The sequence below is a fragment of the Microtus pennsylvanicus genome, chromosome 15 (genome assembly GCF_037038515.1).
Source record: "Microtus pennsylvanicus isolate mMicPen1 chromosome 15, mMicPen1.hap1, whole genome shotgun sequence".
NCBI lineage: Eukaryota > Metazoa > Chordata > Mammalia > Rodentia > Cricetidae > Microtus > Microtus pennsylvanicus.
The window spans coordinates 56,294,697-56,312,363 of NC_134593.1; the positions used below are offsets into that span (position 1 = coordinate 56,294,697).

The 17,667-nt window shown below is 33.7% G+C and overlaps 1 protein-coding gene across 17 annotated transcripts in view; it reads right to left on the minus strand.

The window, feature by feature from the left end:
- The window catches only part of Mycbp2 (MYC binding protein 2), a 229,015-nt gene that overhangs the window by 161,605 nt on the left and 49,743 nt on the right, over nucleotides 1-17,667 (minus strand). For all 17 annotated transcript variants that reach the window (XR_012907999.1, XM_075950196.1, XM_075950189.1 and 14 more), the window contains exons 8-17: nucleotides 17,454-17,550; nucleotides 13,488-13,561; nucleotides 13,225-13,363; nucleotides 11,328-11,404; nucleotides 10,346-10,550; nucleotides 8,986-9,150; nucleotides 6,629-6,787; nucleotides 5,265-5,469; nucleotides 880-1,025; nucleotides 469-570 (exon numbers count right to left, since the gene is read on the minus strand). Coding sequence is in view for 16 of the 17 variants with exons in the window: in XM_075950196.1 (XP_075806311.1) it covers nucleotides 469-570; nucleotides 880-1,025; nucleotides 5,265-5,469; nucleotides 6,629-6,787; nucleotides 8,986-9,150; nucleotides 10,346-10,550; nucleotides 11,328-11,404; nucleotides 13,225-13,363; nucleotides 13,488-13,561; nucleotides 17,454-17,550 (1,369 nt within the window). In the remaining variant the exon portion in view is untranslated. The remainder of the gene's footprint in view (nucleotides 1-468; nucleotides 571-879; nucleotides 1,026-5,264; nucleotides 5,470-6,628; nucleotides 6,788-8,985; nucleotides 9,151-10,345; nucleotides 10,551-11,327; nucleotides 11,405-13,224; nucleotides 13,364-13,487; nucleotides 13,562-17,453; nucleotides 17,551-17,667) is intronic.

A 17,667-nucleotide genomic window follows, 5' to 3' on the forward strand; every position in this document is an offset into this window, starting at 1 on the left:
TGTAAAATAAAAAGTCTAGGTTAAACTAAGTTTTGGCCCATGGTCAAATATAGATGAGACAAAAGTCTGAGTAAAACATTGATCTTTATATTTGTAATTCTCATTACTAATGGTATTTATATTTTGCAATGGCACAATTTTTTTGAACAGTTTAACTGCAGACAGGCTTGGAATTTGTAGCAATCCTCCTGTCTTAACACTGGAGTACTGAGATTATAGGCATGAGCCATCATGCTGTTACATGGCACACATTTTACTGTGAGGTGATTAGCATGCTACTGAAATAAATGGATTTTTACTAGCATAATTAGAGATGTCACAAATACGTTCCTGTTGCTTTCACATGGTACTGGAATGTTACAAACTTTGTTGACTTCTTACAAAATGAGGGTATTCTGTAAACGTTTCAATGGTCTCAGAGAGAATATGAAAGTTTCCCTGCACCTTTTCTATGTCGCTACATCTTACCTCTTCCATCTTCTAATCTGTGCCTTCGAATGACACGTTGCCGTTTTTCTTCTTGCCGTAACTGAAGATGTTCTTCAATATTAACCCCAGGTACAGGGACAGCTAGATAATTGGCCAAGAAAATAAAAGAGCACGTTATATAGCATAAGCATATAATAGTTATACCTATGCAAAATTCAATAGAGTAAAAGCTAGCAAAAAACAACTTTATACTCAATGTTTTATTTTAAGAATTCTTTTCAAAAAAGAAAACAAAAAGAGTATCGTGCATGGCTATATTAATTATCAAAAGTATTATGGTAATCATGGTAATTAGTGATTACCATGATTTTAACATGTATATGATAGAAAATATTTAAACTATAATAATTGCTGTTGAGGGCAAAATAGTCAACATAATAAATAAATTACCTAAAAGGAGGTCTAAAGGTATCATTTCTTTCACTGCATCAAGAATCCCTCTTTGTCTTGCCTCCTGACCATCCAGCTCTCTTGCACAAGCCTTGCAACATCCACACACAGCACAGCCAGATTCTCCTGAACCACAACCACAAATCCTATGTAGAAGCAAACAAACAAACAAAAACAGGCTTAGTTGAAAGTATTCTATAACCACCTTTCCAATGATTATAAAGGAAAGTAGGAATTTTTCAAAAAATAATGCGAATAATGAGTACAACTAATATATTTTTACATAAAATCCAAACAGATGCTATTTCCATCCAGTTACCTATTACTGTACATTCTTCTACAAGTTTTCTCAGTAAGTAGCAACAGTTTTAGCACTAAGAGTCAGGATGGACTGGAGGCTAGCAAACACAAGTTAACTCTGTTTTCAGAGAAGCTAAGGGGGTGCTGTCAGACTTCAGCGATCAGTCAGCTTATCAGCATTAGATTTGTCTCTTCCTCCTCATTCTTGGCATACTACCATGTCCCATTTTTCTCTTTTCACTGAAGCTACTTAATTCACTGCTGCTTCTTTTTCACTTTCATACAAATTGAAAACCATATAATGTGTTTATTACAAAATAAAGAGAAAATTATTCCCTGAAGTTGGCTAGGATGACACTGAAGAACTAATATCTTGGAAACACTGTTCACAGATGCAGAAATCATAGCTTTACTGATTTACTAGTTGGTCTTTTAAAACTTTTAATAGCCCTGTCACATGCATAGTAACACAGATTTGTAAAGGTACAAGAGCAAGATTTGTATGGCAGCAGTTCAAATGAACTGTTAATGTATCCTACAAAACTGGGAGATTTGAAGAACAGGCATCGATAACAATTCAGAAGATCATGTACTTTACAGTAATGAGTATGCTATAAGATTCCCTATTGATTTTTCAATTGAAATTATTTTAAACTATCATTTATAAAACTGGTCTTTGAATTTCTCTAGATTGAAGAACAGAGATTTCTTACTCATTCTGAATTACATTGATATTTAACTAAAGACATTAAAATGAATAAAGAAAGTAAAACACTCTATAGATCAATAGCCTTCAGAAAAAATGGGGCAAAAATACCTAACTAAATACTAGCAAACCAAACTAAACACCATACTTCGATGATAATATACCACGAGAGTGGGACTCCGGGAATGTAACATTGGAAAATCATATACTATACCACACTAACAGTATCAAAGGGGAAAATGCATAATTTTCTTAATCTACACAAAAAACATTTAACAAAATTCAACATAATTTTATTATTTAAGAAATTCAACAAACTAAAATGGCAGGAAACTACTTCAACACCTTCAAAGCCGCATATGAAAACATACAATGAACACTACACTCAATGAAGATGGAAAGCTTTTCCTTTCAGACTGGAAACAAAGCAAGGACTCCAATTTGATTAATTCTATTCAACACAACCTAGCAGAGCTCTGCCTAAACAACAAATGGTGTTGGAAGACTAGACATCGACATATGACACAATACTATTAGGTCTTTATCTACTGTCATATGCCATAGACAAAAATTAACTCAAAGGAATAAATGGAAGGCCTAAAACTATAAAGAAGCTTTTCTAGGGGAAACAGGTAAAGGAACTACGCACCAAGTCTGATGACCTGACTTTGATCCCTGCATATAAGGAGAGAGAAGTGAGTGACTCCTCTGAATCAAGCACTGACTTCCACATGTGCACGATGGCATGCGCACAACAACAATATATATAATAAATGTGATAAATTTTTTTCTAGAAAACAATTCATGATGTATCAGTGATGTTCTATGTATGGTAATGATTTCTTGAATTTAGTAATTTTTTTAGATAAGTCACTAAAGGCACAGGCAACAACACCACAAAAATAAACATATTGGACTTGTTTATTAAAATTATATAAAAATTTTTTGTATTAAAAACTAGTACCAACAGAATTAAAAGCCAGGTCATAGACACATTTAAAATAATGTATTTCACGAGGGATTAAAATTTACAGTAAACAGACAACTACAAAAGTAAGTTTAAAAAAAAAAAGAAAAAAGAATAACCCAATTAAAGTCTTGGTGAAAGACTTAAATTGATAGTTCTCCAAAGAGCTACAGCTTGCTAATAAACAAATGAGAAGATACTTAGCATCACTACTCATCATGGAAACTAAAATCAAAACTAAACAGGAGCCATTTCACACACCTTAGGGGCCATAAAAGTCAAACAAATAAGACAAAGCTAGGAACAGAGAACATGGAGAAAACTAGAACATTTATGCACTTTTGGTGGAAATGCAAAGTGGTAGGTGAAGTAGAAAACACAGTAAAAATTTCCTGAACGATTAAAACTAGAATTACCATGATCTAGCAATTCCACTACTTTAGGTATAAACAAGAAGGCCAAGCAGAATCCCCAAGAGTTAAACTGTCTACTTAAGCGTATGATAGTATTATTCATGATGGCTTAGATATGGAGGCAACTCTTGTCTGTCCGTGGACAAAAGCCTAAGGAAACATACATACATTTCAATTTCTTCTGAAGGAAGGAGATTCTGAACTGTGTTAAAATATGTATAAATTCTGATGACATTTTCCTAAGTGAATTAGAAAGTGAAAAGACCTAAAAACATATGTTCCAAATGTATGACATCTTTAGAGTAAGCTAACAGAAACTATGATGGTGGATAGAAGAGAAGAGGAAATGGGCAATAACTATTTAATGAGTAGAGTTACAGGTTCTCAAGATGAACTACGTGTGTATAAGAAATACTAAAAACCAATGGAGTGTATATTTGTACACACAATACATTGTACTGATAACAATGATCGGTTTTATGCTATATGTGCCTTACCACAAAAGAAACTGAAGAAAATGTCTAATATTAAATGCACTATAAATTATATAATTATTATATTATGCAACTATAATAATAAAGTGTGATCTATGATGTTTGAAGTCATCTTTAAAAGCTCTTAGTACCCTAAATTTCTTCATATATTCATTTTGATTTATTAACAAAAATGATTATACTTGACTATGTATAAGAGGTACAGTCAATAAAAACTGTGTATCTGTGAAGGGGTATTTAAAGAAAATTAATTTTAGGCGGACACAGAAAATTCAGAAATAGGTCCATATTTCTGGATCCTTTATTCTGGATCAAGCTCAGAGTCTGGGGGACTGAATTTTAATAAAAAAGGATGGGAAAGGTTTGAGGGAATAAATTCTAACACTGCTTACAAAGAAACATAGAATCATTCTAGATCAAAATTAATCAAAATAATCACGAAAGCAGCATGGGCCATACCGAGTAAAAGTAATAATGTCATGAAGTAAAAAGAAAATTAATAGAAATAGGCTAATTTAAATTATAGAGCTCATTAGAAACAAGTCTAAGTTATAATACTTAACAGTAAGTTTCCATGTGGTTATTTGGGAGCTGGCACACAAGACAGAAAATCTGCCTACATATGATCTTTGCATTAACAATCTTATAGAACCCTATGTTAGGGTTTCTATTGCAGTGATAAATTCCACAACCAAAAGCAAACTGGAGAGAAAAGGGATCTATTACATTTCATAGTTTTACATCATAGTCTGTCATGGATGGAAGTCAGGGCAAGCACCTGGAGGTAGGAACTGATGCAGAGCCCACAGAAGAGAGCTGCTTACTGATTGTCTTCATTGGCCTACTCAGGTTGCTTTGACAGGATCCTTTCATATCAATCATAATCAATACAATACCCCACAGACTTGTCTACAGACCAATCTTATAAAAGCATTTTCTCAATTAAGAAGCCCTCTTTCCAGGTATGTATAGGTCTGTATGGTGTTGACAAAAAAAAAAAAAAAAAAAAAAAAAAAAAAAAACGCTAAGCAGGACAAACCCTTAAAACAAGAGTCTATAAGTAGATAGATATGTTGCATCATGCTTTCTACTCAGGCAACCCATATATTTGTTAATTCTACTTAGAAAAGATCAATTACATTTGGCATTTAGAAAGTTTAGAAAAAAATAAAAATAAGGCCCAAGAATTGAGAAGAATTATAATTTAATTTTAAATAATGGCTTCAATAAATCAAATAAAAGGAAAGCAAACTTAAAGATGAACTCAATACAGCAGAAGATAATTGTAATAAGTTTAGGGCTGAATGAGTAGTTCAGAGGTAGAGTTCTTCCCTATTAAGTACCAAGAAAGACCTGGGTTTGAACCCAAGACACCACTACCCTACGCACATACACATAAAAGGTAGGTATGTACACTCTGAGATAACTTTGAAAAACAACAAAAGACAAAAACAAAAGCAAAGGGGGAATATGCTTGTTCTCTTCAGTAGGAAATCTTGTCTTACCCTCCAGGAACCCTGTCAGGACGGCCGCTGCTAACACAGCTGGCTCCGTAGCCCGTGCAATCTCCACACACTGTGCATACCATGCACTGCTCCAGCTTCCACTTATGCATGCCTGGAGGGCACATCATGGACTTCTCATCTTTTTCATCTAGTTCTTCTTCTAGGTCTTCATCCATTGCTGTTGCCATATTTTCAACTCCAAACCCTGTTAGACAGATCAGTTTATCATTTTATGTAGATTATTTCCATGTCTAAAAACAAGTATTTCCCACCTTAAGAACATACATGAAACCTGCTATAATCAAAGTTACGATTTACTTTATCTTATTCCTCATCAAACTTATTCATTTATCTCTTATGTTAGCATACAACCTAAGGCACAGAGAGACAAGGTACCTTGTCTAATCAAGAAATCAGCTTGGAGCTACAGAGGTGGCTAAGTCATTAGAAGGCCAAACTCACATAGCCAAGCAAGTATCCTTGTGGTATGGTACAGCATTCTTTGGACTCATGCCCAGGAGTAGAATAAAGGGGTCTATAGATAAATTTGATTTGTAATATGCTAAGAAACTGCTATCCTGATTTCTAATGTGGCTGTACATGTTTGCACTCCCACCTGCAGTGGAGGAGAGTCCCCCTTGTTCCACATTCTCGCCAGCATAATGACCTTAGTCATTCTGATAGGTGTAAGATGGATTCTTGGAGTCATTCTGATTTGCATTTCTTAGCTAAGAATGTTGACCATTTCTTTAAGTTCTTCTTAGCTATTTGAAATTTTACTTTAGGTAGAATACATGATTAAACAAAGAGGATAATATTTGTTGATAACCTACCACCAAAGAATAGTTAAAACTGAAGATAACCATTTGAAAATTCTGTTTTCCGTGAATAATTCATCATCAAAATGTTAAATTAAAGAAGTACTACTACTATTTATGTAGATTTTTAAAATATTAAACAACTAGGAGCATCACGTGCTCAAAAACTAAAAATATTATTTTTGCAAAGATAGACTTTTATCAATAGTTATTATAAAATAAAAATTGAGGGTTTTTAAATTTATAAGAAATTAAAGGGTCATTCATTTAAAAGTGTTTTAAATTGTTATTTATGTGAGTTTTGCCTGCATGTATAAACATGTACCAGGGTGTCAGACTCCTGGAACAGAGTTACAGATGGAGTGAGTCACCCCACAATGGGGGAGACAGCACCTGGTTCCTCTGGAAGAGCAGCAGATGCTCTGCACTGCTGAGCCATCCCTAAGGCCTGAGTCATCATTTTACAAAGAGTAAGATTCTTCACTATGTTCCAAAAAGCTAATAAAAAGACACATGATTCTTAATATCTGAAAATTAAACTCCTACCTTTCCCTCCTTGGTTCATAGCACCCGTGTCTCGTCCACACTGTCCTTTATTATTTACACCAAATGTCCAAACCTCTCCATTCTTCATTAAAACACAAGTATGAGCTTTGCCCATTGCTACCTGAGTTACAAAATGGCCTTTCAAGTCAGACACCAAACCTAGAAAAAAAGATACAAAATTAACAAAACAACAAAACTCATTTTGTAACTAAAGAACAACTTCAATGCAGAAGTTGTTTTCTTGGGAAAAATAATACACCACAAGAAAAACAGATGACTGAACTACTGGTAGATAATTATCAAAAACATTACATGTAGTTGGGACAAATATTTCCTGTAACATTATTTCCAGATAACTTCTCCTGCCTGCTTGTTCCAAGTGCCAACACCTTCGAACAGTACTCAGAAGGGCCAGTCCCTCACTAATATCTACTACAGGTGCAAGTAAGTCATGATCCTTAACGGTTTAGACTTGCCTCAGGAAAAAAATAGTAAAACATTTATAATAGTATAATGAATCACTATTGTTTTTATAAAACCTGTAAGATTTTATAAAACAGTAATAGTATTTATTGTAAAAGCACATATGTTAATTTATTTACTTCCTGTAAATAAATTCAAGTGCATTCAAGTGTATACGTGTGTCCATGATACACATGGGTAATTGAAAGACAACTTATAGGAGATGGTTCTCTCCTTTCATTGCCTGAGTCTTGGGGATTAACTAGGTCGTTAAGCTTAGCAGCAACTGCCTTTTCATGTTGAGTTATCATCAGCCTTGAAAAGAGTGTTTTTGAACTCTTAATTTTTTCTTTGACAATCCACCCCAGTAATTCCTCAACTTCCCTCATGTTACTTTCAGTATGCTTTTCATAGCCATTTGCTACCCTTATTTGCAATAATTTTAAAATTACAAAAGCATCCTTAGCCTTATTAAAAAAGTAATAATAGTAACAACTAAAGAGTTAATTTTCTAAGATATAGTAAAAAAACATTTCCAAAATTTAAGGCAATTATTTAAGTTATAAAAATTCCTAATTTCAGTATGTAGCACACTTGAAAAAATACGTATAATACATATTTCATGGAACAAAGTTTGGTACTAATACCAAATGATTATACACTGAGCTCTTGTTATGTTCGAGGTTTTATGCAGAGCATTTCTTAAATGTTCTTATAGACTTACAAAAATAAACTATGAAGTGGGTACTATCCTTGTCCTCTTTTTAAGGGGGGGGGGGGCAAAAGGAAAACTCAAAGTTAAGTAAAGGTTATCCAAGTAAAAACAGCTACTAATAAATCTGACTGTCTACAGTCTTTGACCAGCACCCACAAGTTTACCATGAATAACTCTCTCTCTGCAGAAAGGCAGGGAGCTCTTGTCTGGTCCATCCAAACACTTACACATTCACACTCGGTTTCAATTAGCATTTTAGCATGCAACAGTTATGCCGAACATTATTTTAAAAACACTAATGTGCTAGCCCAAAGTCTGATTCACTGTAGCAATTTCAGCCCACTGAGAATCTGAAAGTTACCACATTAAGTCAGCACTTCTATTACCTAGGAGCGGTTCCAGCTAATAATTAACTGCTATAAATTTTCCACATGCTTGACTTCTCCATCCTTGCTTGGGACAATCACTTAACTTTCCAGTCATAAACTTCATTTATTCTGGCTTCCTTTTTACAGCAAAATTCAAAGGCATTTTACACGGGTCTCATGTAAAATCTTCCCAAGTGGGATGACTCATTCACTATATTCTTTGCTAATTACTAGGGGGAAAATCCAGCAATCAAGTAATATAAGGCTATCAGATTAGAACTTATAAAACTATTTAGCTACTTCTATCTCTCATATCCACTTCTTTAATTTTAGGTTTAGCAGTCAGGCCCTTGATAAAAAGTTTTGAGACTTTGATATTATTAATGTTAGATATTAGACTAATAAATAAGAAAAATACTACTCCACTGTATAAGTGAGGAAACAGAGAATTCAATAATTTTTAATAAGCTCTTATAAAAAACTGACTGCTGATAGTGACTAACACTAACCCGAAGTATTGTTACATGAACACTTTAGTGGGAAGGGAAAGCTTTCCAGAAAAAGTGGCTAAGGGAAAGTTTGCATCATCACACTTTGTGTGAAATGAATGTCAGATCTTTAGCAACAAATATAAATAAACATATTTATATAAAACATATTCCCCAAAGTTTCACATTTGAATGAAAATGCCAAAATATAGAGAAAGCATAAAACAAATGTTAATTTTCTAGACACATCTATGTTATGCCCAATGATTCATATTGGAATCTTTTTTGCATGAAAGTAAAGTAATTGTTAGATTTTTAACTTACTTGAACTATCAGAATAAATAGCATCTTTCCCAAACATGTATAGTTCTCCATCTTTAGAAATAACAGAACTACTTCCGTTATTGCAGGCTGTGTACACCACAATTTTTCCTTCCATTTTAATAATCTTTTTAGGTTTATAGGGTTTTGACTGCCGTCTGCTCTTAGCTAAAAAGGAACAAATAAAATGAATGTAAGGTATCTATATGCAAATAATAACAATGATATGAAACCAAACAAAATAAACAATGTTTACCTTTTTGATACACTTCAGTAAGTCTCAGAAAGGCTGGGGCTTACCACCAAGCAGATCATAAAGAGGACCTTGTTAGTCTCCTGCAGTCAGTTAATATTTAGGCTATCACTGACAGATCCTCTTTCTTTGTGGTGTAGTGAAATTCCCAAAAGGAAACACCAGTTTCCAATAAACTGGGAGTTTGAATCTCTACATTAACTTTTATCCATACAACTGCCACAACTTACATATCACCCTAACCCCCACAATATACACTTTTATCACCTTTTTTCTTTACAAGTCAATGTGCTTGTAAGAAAGATGATACACATATGAAAAGGAGTAAATAGAAACATGAGTGATTAAAAAGTCACCATTCCCAAAAATTCTAGCATCAAAATAAATCAAACATGGAATGTCAACTACCTGTTCATTTGGTTAATCAATTTCCTGCGTGCTTTCAGAATAAAACCATGTTGTTATGCTATAGCTTAAAATACCACTATGGATTTCATATGGCTTGACACTGACACACAACTTGGAACTAGCTTCCATGAATGCTCTCTATTGTCCAGGTTTCTAGGAGATGGTAATAAACTCTGTGGCTTTTGAAAGCGCTATCTCAGGGTAACTAATTTTCACTTAATTTTCCATTATGTATTGAGTTCAAAAAAACTAATCCCTGTAAGATGGAATATGAAGAATTATTTGAGAGAAAAATAATGCTTCGAAGAAGGATCTAAACAGAAAAAAAAATCAGATCAAATTATATTTTCATTGCAGAACAAATGATTTCCTCACAGATAAAGAATCCCACAAACAGTTATCCATAATTATCACCTATGAACAAAGCTATATAAGGTTTATCCTTCTTTTGAAATACATGGTCCTTGCTAAGTTTTAGTTTTTTTTAAAGTAATCTACTAGAATAATTAAATGAAAAAAAATCACCAACCACCTATTCTCAGAACAGTCTTGTATCCATAAAGATAAAAATTCATTCACAAGAACTGCAGAGTGAAATAGACAACCACCTTTTCTTAGCGCATGCTTAACTGAACAAGCCCCATACGCAGGCTGCTGAGATGATCACAGTAACATGCATAAGGGCCACTCTCAGGGACTTACTTGACTCCCCGTCTTCTCCTTTACTTGCAGATCCTGTAAAGAACACACTTCCATCCTCTGCAACCAAAAGGGCATGTGAGCCATCATGTCCAACAGAGAAGTGCACGATCTTGGGAGATTTGGTAATTGGTAGCTCAACCCATTTTCCTGCTGAAGGACCACCTTGTTTGATTCCAAGACTCTGGTACTTGCCAGTGTAATATATCTTGTATGTTAAAAAAAGAAAGAAAGAAAATTAAAAAAAAATACATAAGACTTTCTTTGGAATGGTGCCGCAGGTTTCACAAGAAAGAAAAGTAAAAGCTTCCATATTTTATTAAAGGAAAAATAACAAAAACTTCACAATTTTTATAGTATTCAAATTTCATAACCTGAGGGAGACAGAAATTGATGCACTCAAGTTTATTTTTATATGCATTCTGAATAGCTAAAAATTTTTAAATTTTCTTAATTATATTTCCATAATTATATTCATAGGAGGAAATCAAAAAAATTTGTTACTAATTTTCCAAGTTATATGTGCCTGATAATTTATATTTCCAGAATTCCTTTAGTTATCATTCTTTCCTCTTCACATTAGACAAAAAAAACCCACTTCAATCTAGATAGGTTAACATATACAATGCATAAGTTAATTAAACATGCTTCTATGTTATCTAAATTATAACTTGTATTTGTTTTGGACATTAAAACATTTAGAAATTTTTGATATCAAAATAAACATAAAAATACAAACTTATACTAACTCAAAAATTAACGGAATCCATAAGTAAATACTAGCAAAACTATAACTTTTTTAATGTTTAAAATGTTTAGGGTCTTATATGTCACTACTCATGCATACTATTAGTTTCAACAGGAATAAAATTTACCATATAAAAACTAGGACAATATTTAAATATGTGAACTATGTGAGTTAAGTAACAATTTGTACTGCCTCAAGGAGAAAAACTTAATTTTTGAAACAAAGTAAGCAATTTACCTTTCCATTTGCTGTTTTCATCAGTGCAAACTCTCTTCCTGCACCAAGTACTGCTGATTCCTCATCAAATCCTGTGCCTTCAATAAGACAGTACTATTATATATGACTACATTTCTAACATAAGCAATTCTAATTACCACAATATACTCTATCAAATAATTTCACTCAATTCAATTAGTATTGTTAAAATACAGTCTGGATATGGTGACACACTTAAGCTGAGGCATGGGAACATGCTAGGCTACTTAGAAAGATGGTCACAAAATTGAACCTAGAGTGGCTCCCAGGAGCCCAAGGCAATGTCCCCAGTTAGTCCCTTGGGCAGCTGAGGATAGGGAACCTGAAATGACCCTATCCTATAGCAATACTGACGAATATCTTGCATATCACCATAGAACCTTCATCTGGTGATGGATGGAGATAGAGACAGAGACCCACACTGGAGCACTGGACTGAGCTCCCAAGGTCCCAATGAGGAGCAGAAGGAGGGAGAACATGAGCAAGGAAGTCAGGACCACGAGGGGTGCACCCACCCACTGAGACAGTGGGGCTGATCTATTGGGAGCTCACCAAGGCCAGCTGGACTATGACTGAAAAAGCATGGGATAAAACCGAACTCTATGAACATGGTGAGCAATGAGGGCTGATGAGAAGCCAAGGACAATGGCACAGGGTTTTGATCCTACTTCATGTTCTGGCTTTGTGGGAGCCTAGCCAGTTTGGATGTTCACCTTCCTAGATATGGACGGAGGGGGGAGGACCTTGGACTTTCCACAGGGCAGGGAACCCTGACTGCTCTTTGGACTGGAGAGGGAGGGGGAGAGGAGTGGGGGGAGGGGAAGAAGGGTGGGAGGAGGGGGAGGGAAATGGGAGGCTGGGAGGAGGCTGAAACTTTTTTTTCCTTTTCTCAATTAAACAAAACAAAACAAAATATCATTACTTGCTAAAGTTTTTGAAGATATAATGATAGGCCCACAACTTCACAAATAAAAGTTGTTCTAATCTTGATATATTTTAAATCACTACCAAATAACACTTTATAACAAAACATTAATAATTCAATGTCACCAGTAGTCAGTGAATTAAGGTATTAAAATATTTTTTCATTAAGCATAACATAGTAAACATCATAAGATGTATATATTTTAGCTGATTTGCTCTTCATAATTATATTACCCATTTTTTAAGTGAACAAATATAAAGCTTAGGAGTTCATACAAAACCTCTAGCTCTATGGTACTGAATTATAATATGAAATATCTGGGTATAAATTCAGATTCTTTGTCCTGAGCTTTTTTTTGTAAGAAAATTTCCTAAATTTAAAAATATGTGTACATACATGCATATATTTTCAAACAGTAAATTAAACTTTTCTCTGTAGTATATTTTATGATGCCTGGCCAATCATACAAGCAACCAACGATTCTATGAAAAAATGGAAAATTTGAGCTCAACTTGGCAATTTTCCCATGGAAAGGAATATATACAAAAAGAAAATATGTGAGATTAAAAAACTAATGGCAAGATTATTAAACTCCCAAAGATGAAAAATGTAAAAGGCAGAACTTGTATAGATTCCCTAAGTTATAGAACTTCACTAATAAATCTCCAGTGGGGTTAGTAAATGACACCAAGCATTGTCCATCCATAATCCTTAATAAACATTTATTTTTTTTGCCTATTCAAATTGATAGTGGGAAGTATTATTACTAGTTACTTTTCTCAACACTTTCTAATAACTTGTCTATTTACAGGCTGCATTTCCTGATTACTTCTATATATTAATCATAAATTTTGTTTCATAGGCACAATAATCACTAAATTATGAATCAAACTGATGAATACACAAAGAGTTTTTAAAAGTAATAAAAAAGACAGACTTATTTTGTCATCTTACTTATTATATGCAAATCTTTTTCCAAATCAAACAGTGATATTCCACAGGCATGTAAGCATTTCCTGGCCAGTTTAAGCTGTAATTCTTGTTGTAGTACAGGTTCAGTACTTGTGGCAAAAATTCTGACAACAAAGCCATCCTTAAAAGAAAAAGTCCAGAATATTACATTGCATAAATCAGTCTTCTGGAAGTTAATAAAAACCAAGTAATTTAAGAAAAAGTGGTTTCATTCACAACAACGACTGATGATCCCAAGAACTTACATCTCTTGAAGCAGCTATCTGATTAATATACTCTCCATCAGTAAATAAAATATTTTGACCTTCAGTATGGCAATCTATACAAATGAAAGAAAAAGTAATTATATTACACAACAAATAAGCCAACTTGTGGAATTATTTTACTCCTCTGTTGAAGTCAGAATGAGAGTTCTTCACACGATAAGAATAGACTTATACTCAAAAAAAGACTTTTAAAACTGAGAATTACAAATTAAGAAAAAAAATATTTCAACTAAGAGTTCTGGTCGCACGTTGTGCTTATATTCATAAAGCTTGCATAATCAAGGATCTGAGAGCCCACCTAATTTCAAAATGTATTAGTATCAGGTACAGTCTGAGGGCTGAACATGCATCTTGATAAACAAATAATGTTGGTTATGATCATTTCAATACAATCACATGCAATGTAGGCAACACTACCATCAGACATGTATTACATTACAGTCATTAGTATCATAGAAATACAGAGAGAATAAAGCTTCTGTATTTGAAGTCTATGGTGTCCAGCTGCAGATATCCCTTGCTTTACAGAATAAATGTCAAAACTACTTATATATTCCCCATGTAGAAAGTCAATGAGTATTGCACCAAATTTAGTATTTATAATGTTCTAGACTTTCTAACTTTATCCTTCTCATATCCAAAAAATCTATACTCATCTTACTTTTTGTCTCAAAACAGACAAATACCTCAGCTAACACCCATATTTGCCAGCATTGAACATATCTCTATAAATAAACAGTGCACTGTACATGTTGATCAAATTATAATTGTGAGAAGGGATACCAGTATCACAGAAGGACACTGGAACATGTGTTAGTGACTGCTGCTAAATAACACAAAACTATAAGCAAAAATCAACATCTGTATAAATTGTATCCTATGAGAAAACAAGTACTCAGCAAGCAAGTCTAAAAGCACACACACACACTTTCTACAGTAACCATGGAGAACTAGGATGAACCTCTCCATTAATCACAATATAAAAAAGAAAATACATTTCTAGTTCAACCTGAATCAACAAAACATAAAAGTCTGGTTTTTGGAATATGGCAATGGAGCCCACCCAAATAAGCTAAATCTTTGCCCAAGAGCTTCATACTAGCATACTTCCTTATTATAAATATGCAAAACACAGGCAGACCCTTACCAAATAGAGAATTCAGTGATCACAAACTGGAAATAGAAACTGGGAGACAAGGCCCACTGGTAGCCCAAGAGACTTGGTAATCAAAGAGAGGAGAAATCGAAAGAAAGAGTTCCTAGTCCACTGTACAGAATACAAAGAGGCGCAAGAAAGATGCTTCTCAAGCTCTAAGCAGTAAGATTTTAAACTAAAAAGCAAAGAAGAAAAACTCATTATAATTTCAGATAAACGCAGGTGTGAGGGAATGAGGTGGCGCAAGAAGAGTAGCAAAACAGCCTCATATTCTGAGGCTCCCTGTCACCGGACATGGACAGTAAATGACATAAGAACACAATCTGAAAGAAAATTGAAATATAAAGAATACAATGTAATTCAACAAGGGGTGTCCATCCACCCTGCAGTGAAATAGCTATAAGACTAACTAGAACATGAACTGGATGAATTATCAGTTTATGTTCACTCTAAACATGGCATCCATTAGCACCTACAAATCTGCCAGTTTACTACTGCTCTTCGTGATGAAAGGCTAGAGAGAAGAGTTGTCCCTTCCCAGGGAGAAAGCAAATGGCTTTATTGAAGAAAATGCATTCCATGCCAAAGAAATGAGCAAATGATAACATGCTTCTTCAGACTTGAGGGCTGAGTCTTCTTGTCAGGTCATATCAAGATTTTCTCTTGATCTTTTCTTTATCCACTGTGTAATATTTTAAAGCAGCATCTTCAGGAATATATCAAGCAACATCTGCAAGCTTGGAAGACACACAATCTGGGACTATTCTCCCAAAGTTTGATTTGTTCTTCACTGTGAGCACAGCACATATTTATGAAACACAGAAAGCCACACTTGTATGGTTAAAATTTGCATTTATGTTAAATGATGCAGAATTTAAACTGAATAAAGACATTGACAAATCAATTTTAAATATGGTGAATTAAAAAACACCTTTTTAGGTCGTTATTTTTAAGTTTTCCTTTTAGTCTTTATGAATGAAATGGGCAGAAGTTACTCTTTTGTACCAATCTACTTAGGAGAACATGTTTTGTCAATAAAGAACTTTTCTTCTATGACATCATCCTAAAATAAATGGTACAGAGACGAGAGAAAAGATGATTTTCCCATTGTAATTTTTGTAACAACCCCCCCAAAACAAAAAGAAACACAAAGAAAGAAAATTGGAAGACTTCCATTTCAATATATAGTAATCAATAAAACATAATTTGTAATAATAAAATGATGCTGCAAAATTTAAGACCTGAAAAAAATATTCCATAATATGTGAAAGGGTAAGTTCAAAAAAAACATGTAGAATATGATTTTTATGACTATATACATATGCTTATCAGTATGTTTTTATAAAAAATATTTTTTAGATCAGTCGGGCATGATAAATACATGCCTTTAATGCCAGCACTCAGAAACAGGTGGATCTCAATGATTTCAAGGCCAGCCTCTTGGTCTACACAAGTTTCAGGCCAGTCAAAGCTGCATAGTGAGACCTTGTCCTTAAAAAAAAAAAAGGAAGAAAAGAAAGAAGGAATAAAAAAGAAAGAAAGAAAGAAAGAAAGAAAGAAAGAAAGAAAGAAAGAAAGAAAGAAAGAAAGGAAAAAAAGAGAGAGGAAGGAAGGAAGGAAAGAAAGAAGGAAGGAAGGAAAGCAAGCAGAAGAGGAGAATGATATAAGGAAACTGGAACTGGGGGTAGAAATACAGTTAAAGTATATGACATACATGTATAAAAATGTCCTAAGGAGACCATTGTTTTGTGCAACAAATATATGCTGATACTTAAAAACATTTCTTAATTTGTTATTATTAAACAAATGACACAACCCAAGTCATTCAAAAAACAAAAAGTGGACTCTGAAAAGAGCTATTACAGGATGATTTTGTGAGGCCACTTATACAGACATGAAATGTTTCATTTGTTCTACAATGGTGTCTATATATTACTTAGGGAAAATGCAATAATATAAAAGTTCAAATCATTTTCTAATGAATCTATAATAATACCTTAAAACTTGACAAACAGACAATAATCAGTTATCTCTCTCAATGTGTTCTTTTTTAAAAAATAAATCTCACATTTTTAAGAGATCAAATACTTAGGAATATTGGAATGTTTGCCATGAGGTTAACAAATACACTGAATATTAAGACTTTAATGTGACCAACTTTAGAAAGCAGCAATGGTATAAGCAAATTTAAAGAGTTTCCAACAAAGAATATTTGTACATTTACCTAGTGCCTCAGAACCCAGACAGCACGTAGTATAACTGCATGAACTAACTGGACTGTGCCCCAAGTCTGTGCATCAGAGCCATAGTAAGAAGGGGGCACGATGGAATGTTCAGTTTCCTGACCACCTTCAGCACTATCACTGCGAGTCCTTGAAGACAGAGGAGACCCCTAGTGCAATGTTAAGGTGATAAATAACCAAAATTCCTCTGGTACTGGGCAATGTGAGCATTAAAGTAGTGGTTCTAGTAAAAGCAACAAAATAACACTACCCTGCTAAGTGAGCAAATAAAGTCTTGATGGGTAAGGGTATGATGTTAAAGCATGTAGATGGGTATGGATTTGGAAATAAATATTAAACCTCATTTCACTTTGTTTCTGATGTCTAGTACCTTCAAATATATTCATTTATTGTAGGTTGTAAAATGTTTTACATGTCACAATACTTAAGAATTCATTTTTAAGCAAGGAATATTCTTTGTTAATTACCATTTACATGTTTAAATATCCTAGCATGCATGTTTTTTAAAACTACTTATGAAGAAAAATATGGTTAGATAAAACATACCTGGTAACATTACAGTACCATCTTGTTCCAGTGTTTCAGGACTTATTCTTATGGCTGTCATACTGTGGTTATTCACATCTCGATATAATAAATAACCCTGGAAATAAAAATATTATATATGTATATATATTTTAAGATATGTCTTCATTACAAAGAGAAAAAGCAGCTGTATGGCTATGTATATTTTGTTGATGCACAATAAATTAATAAAGCT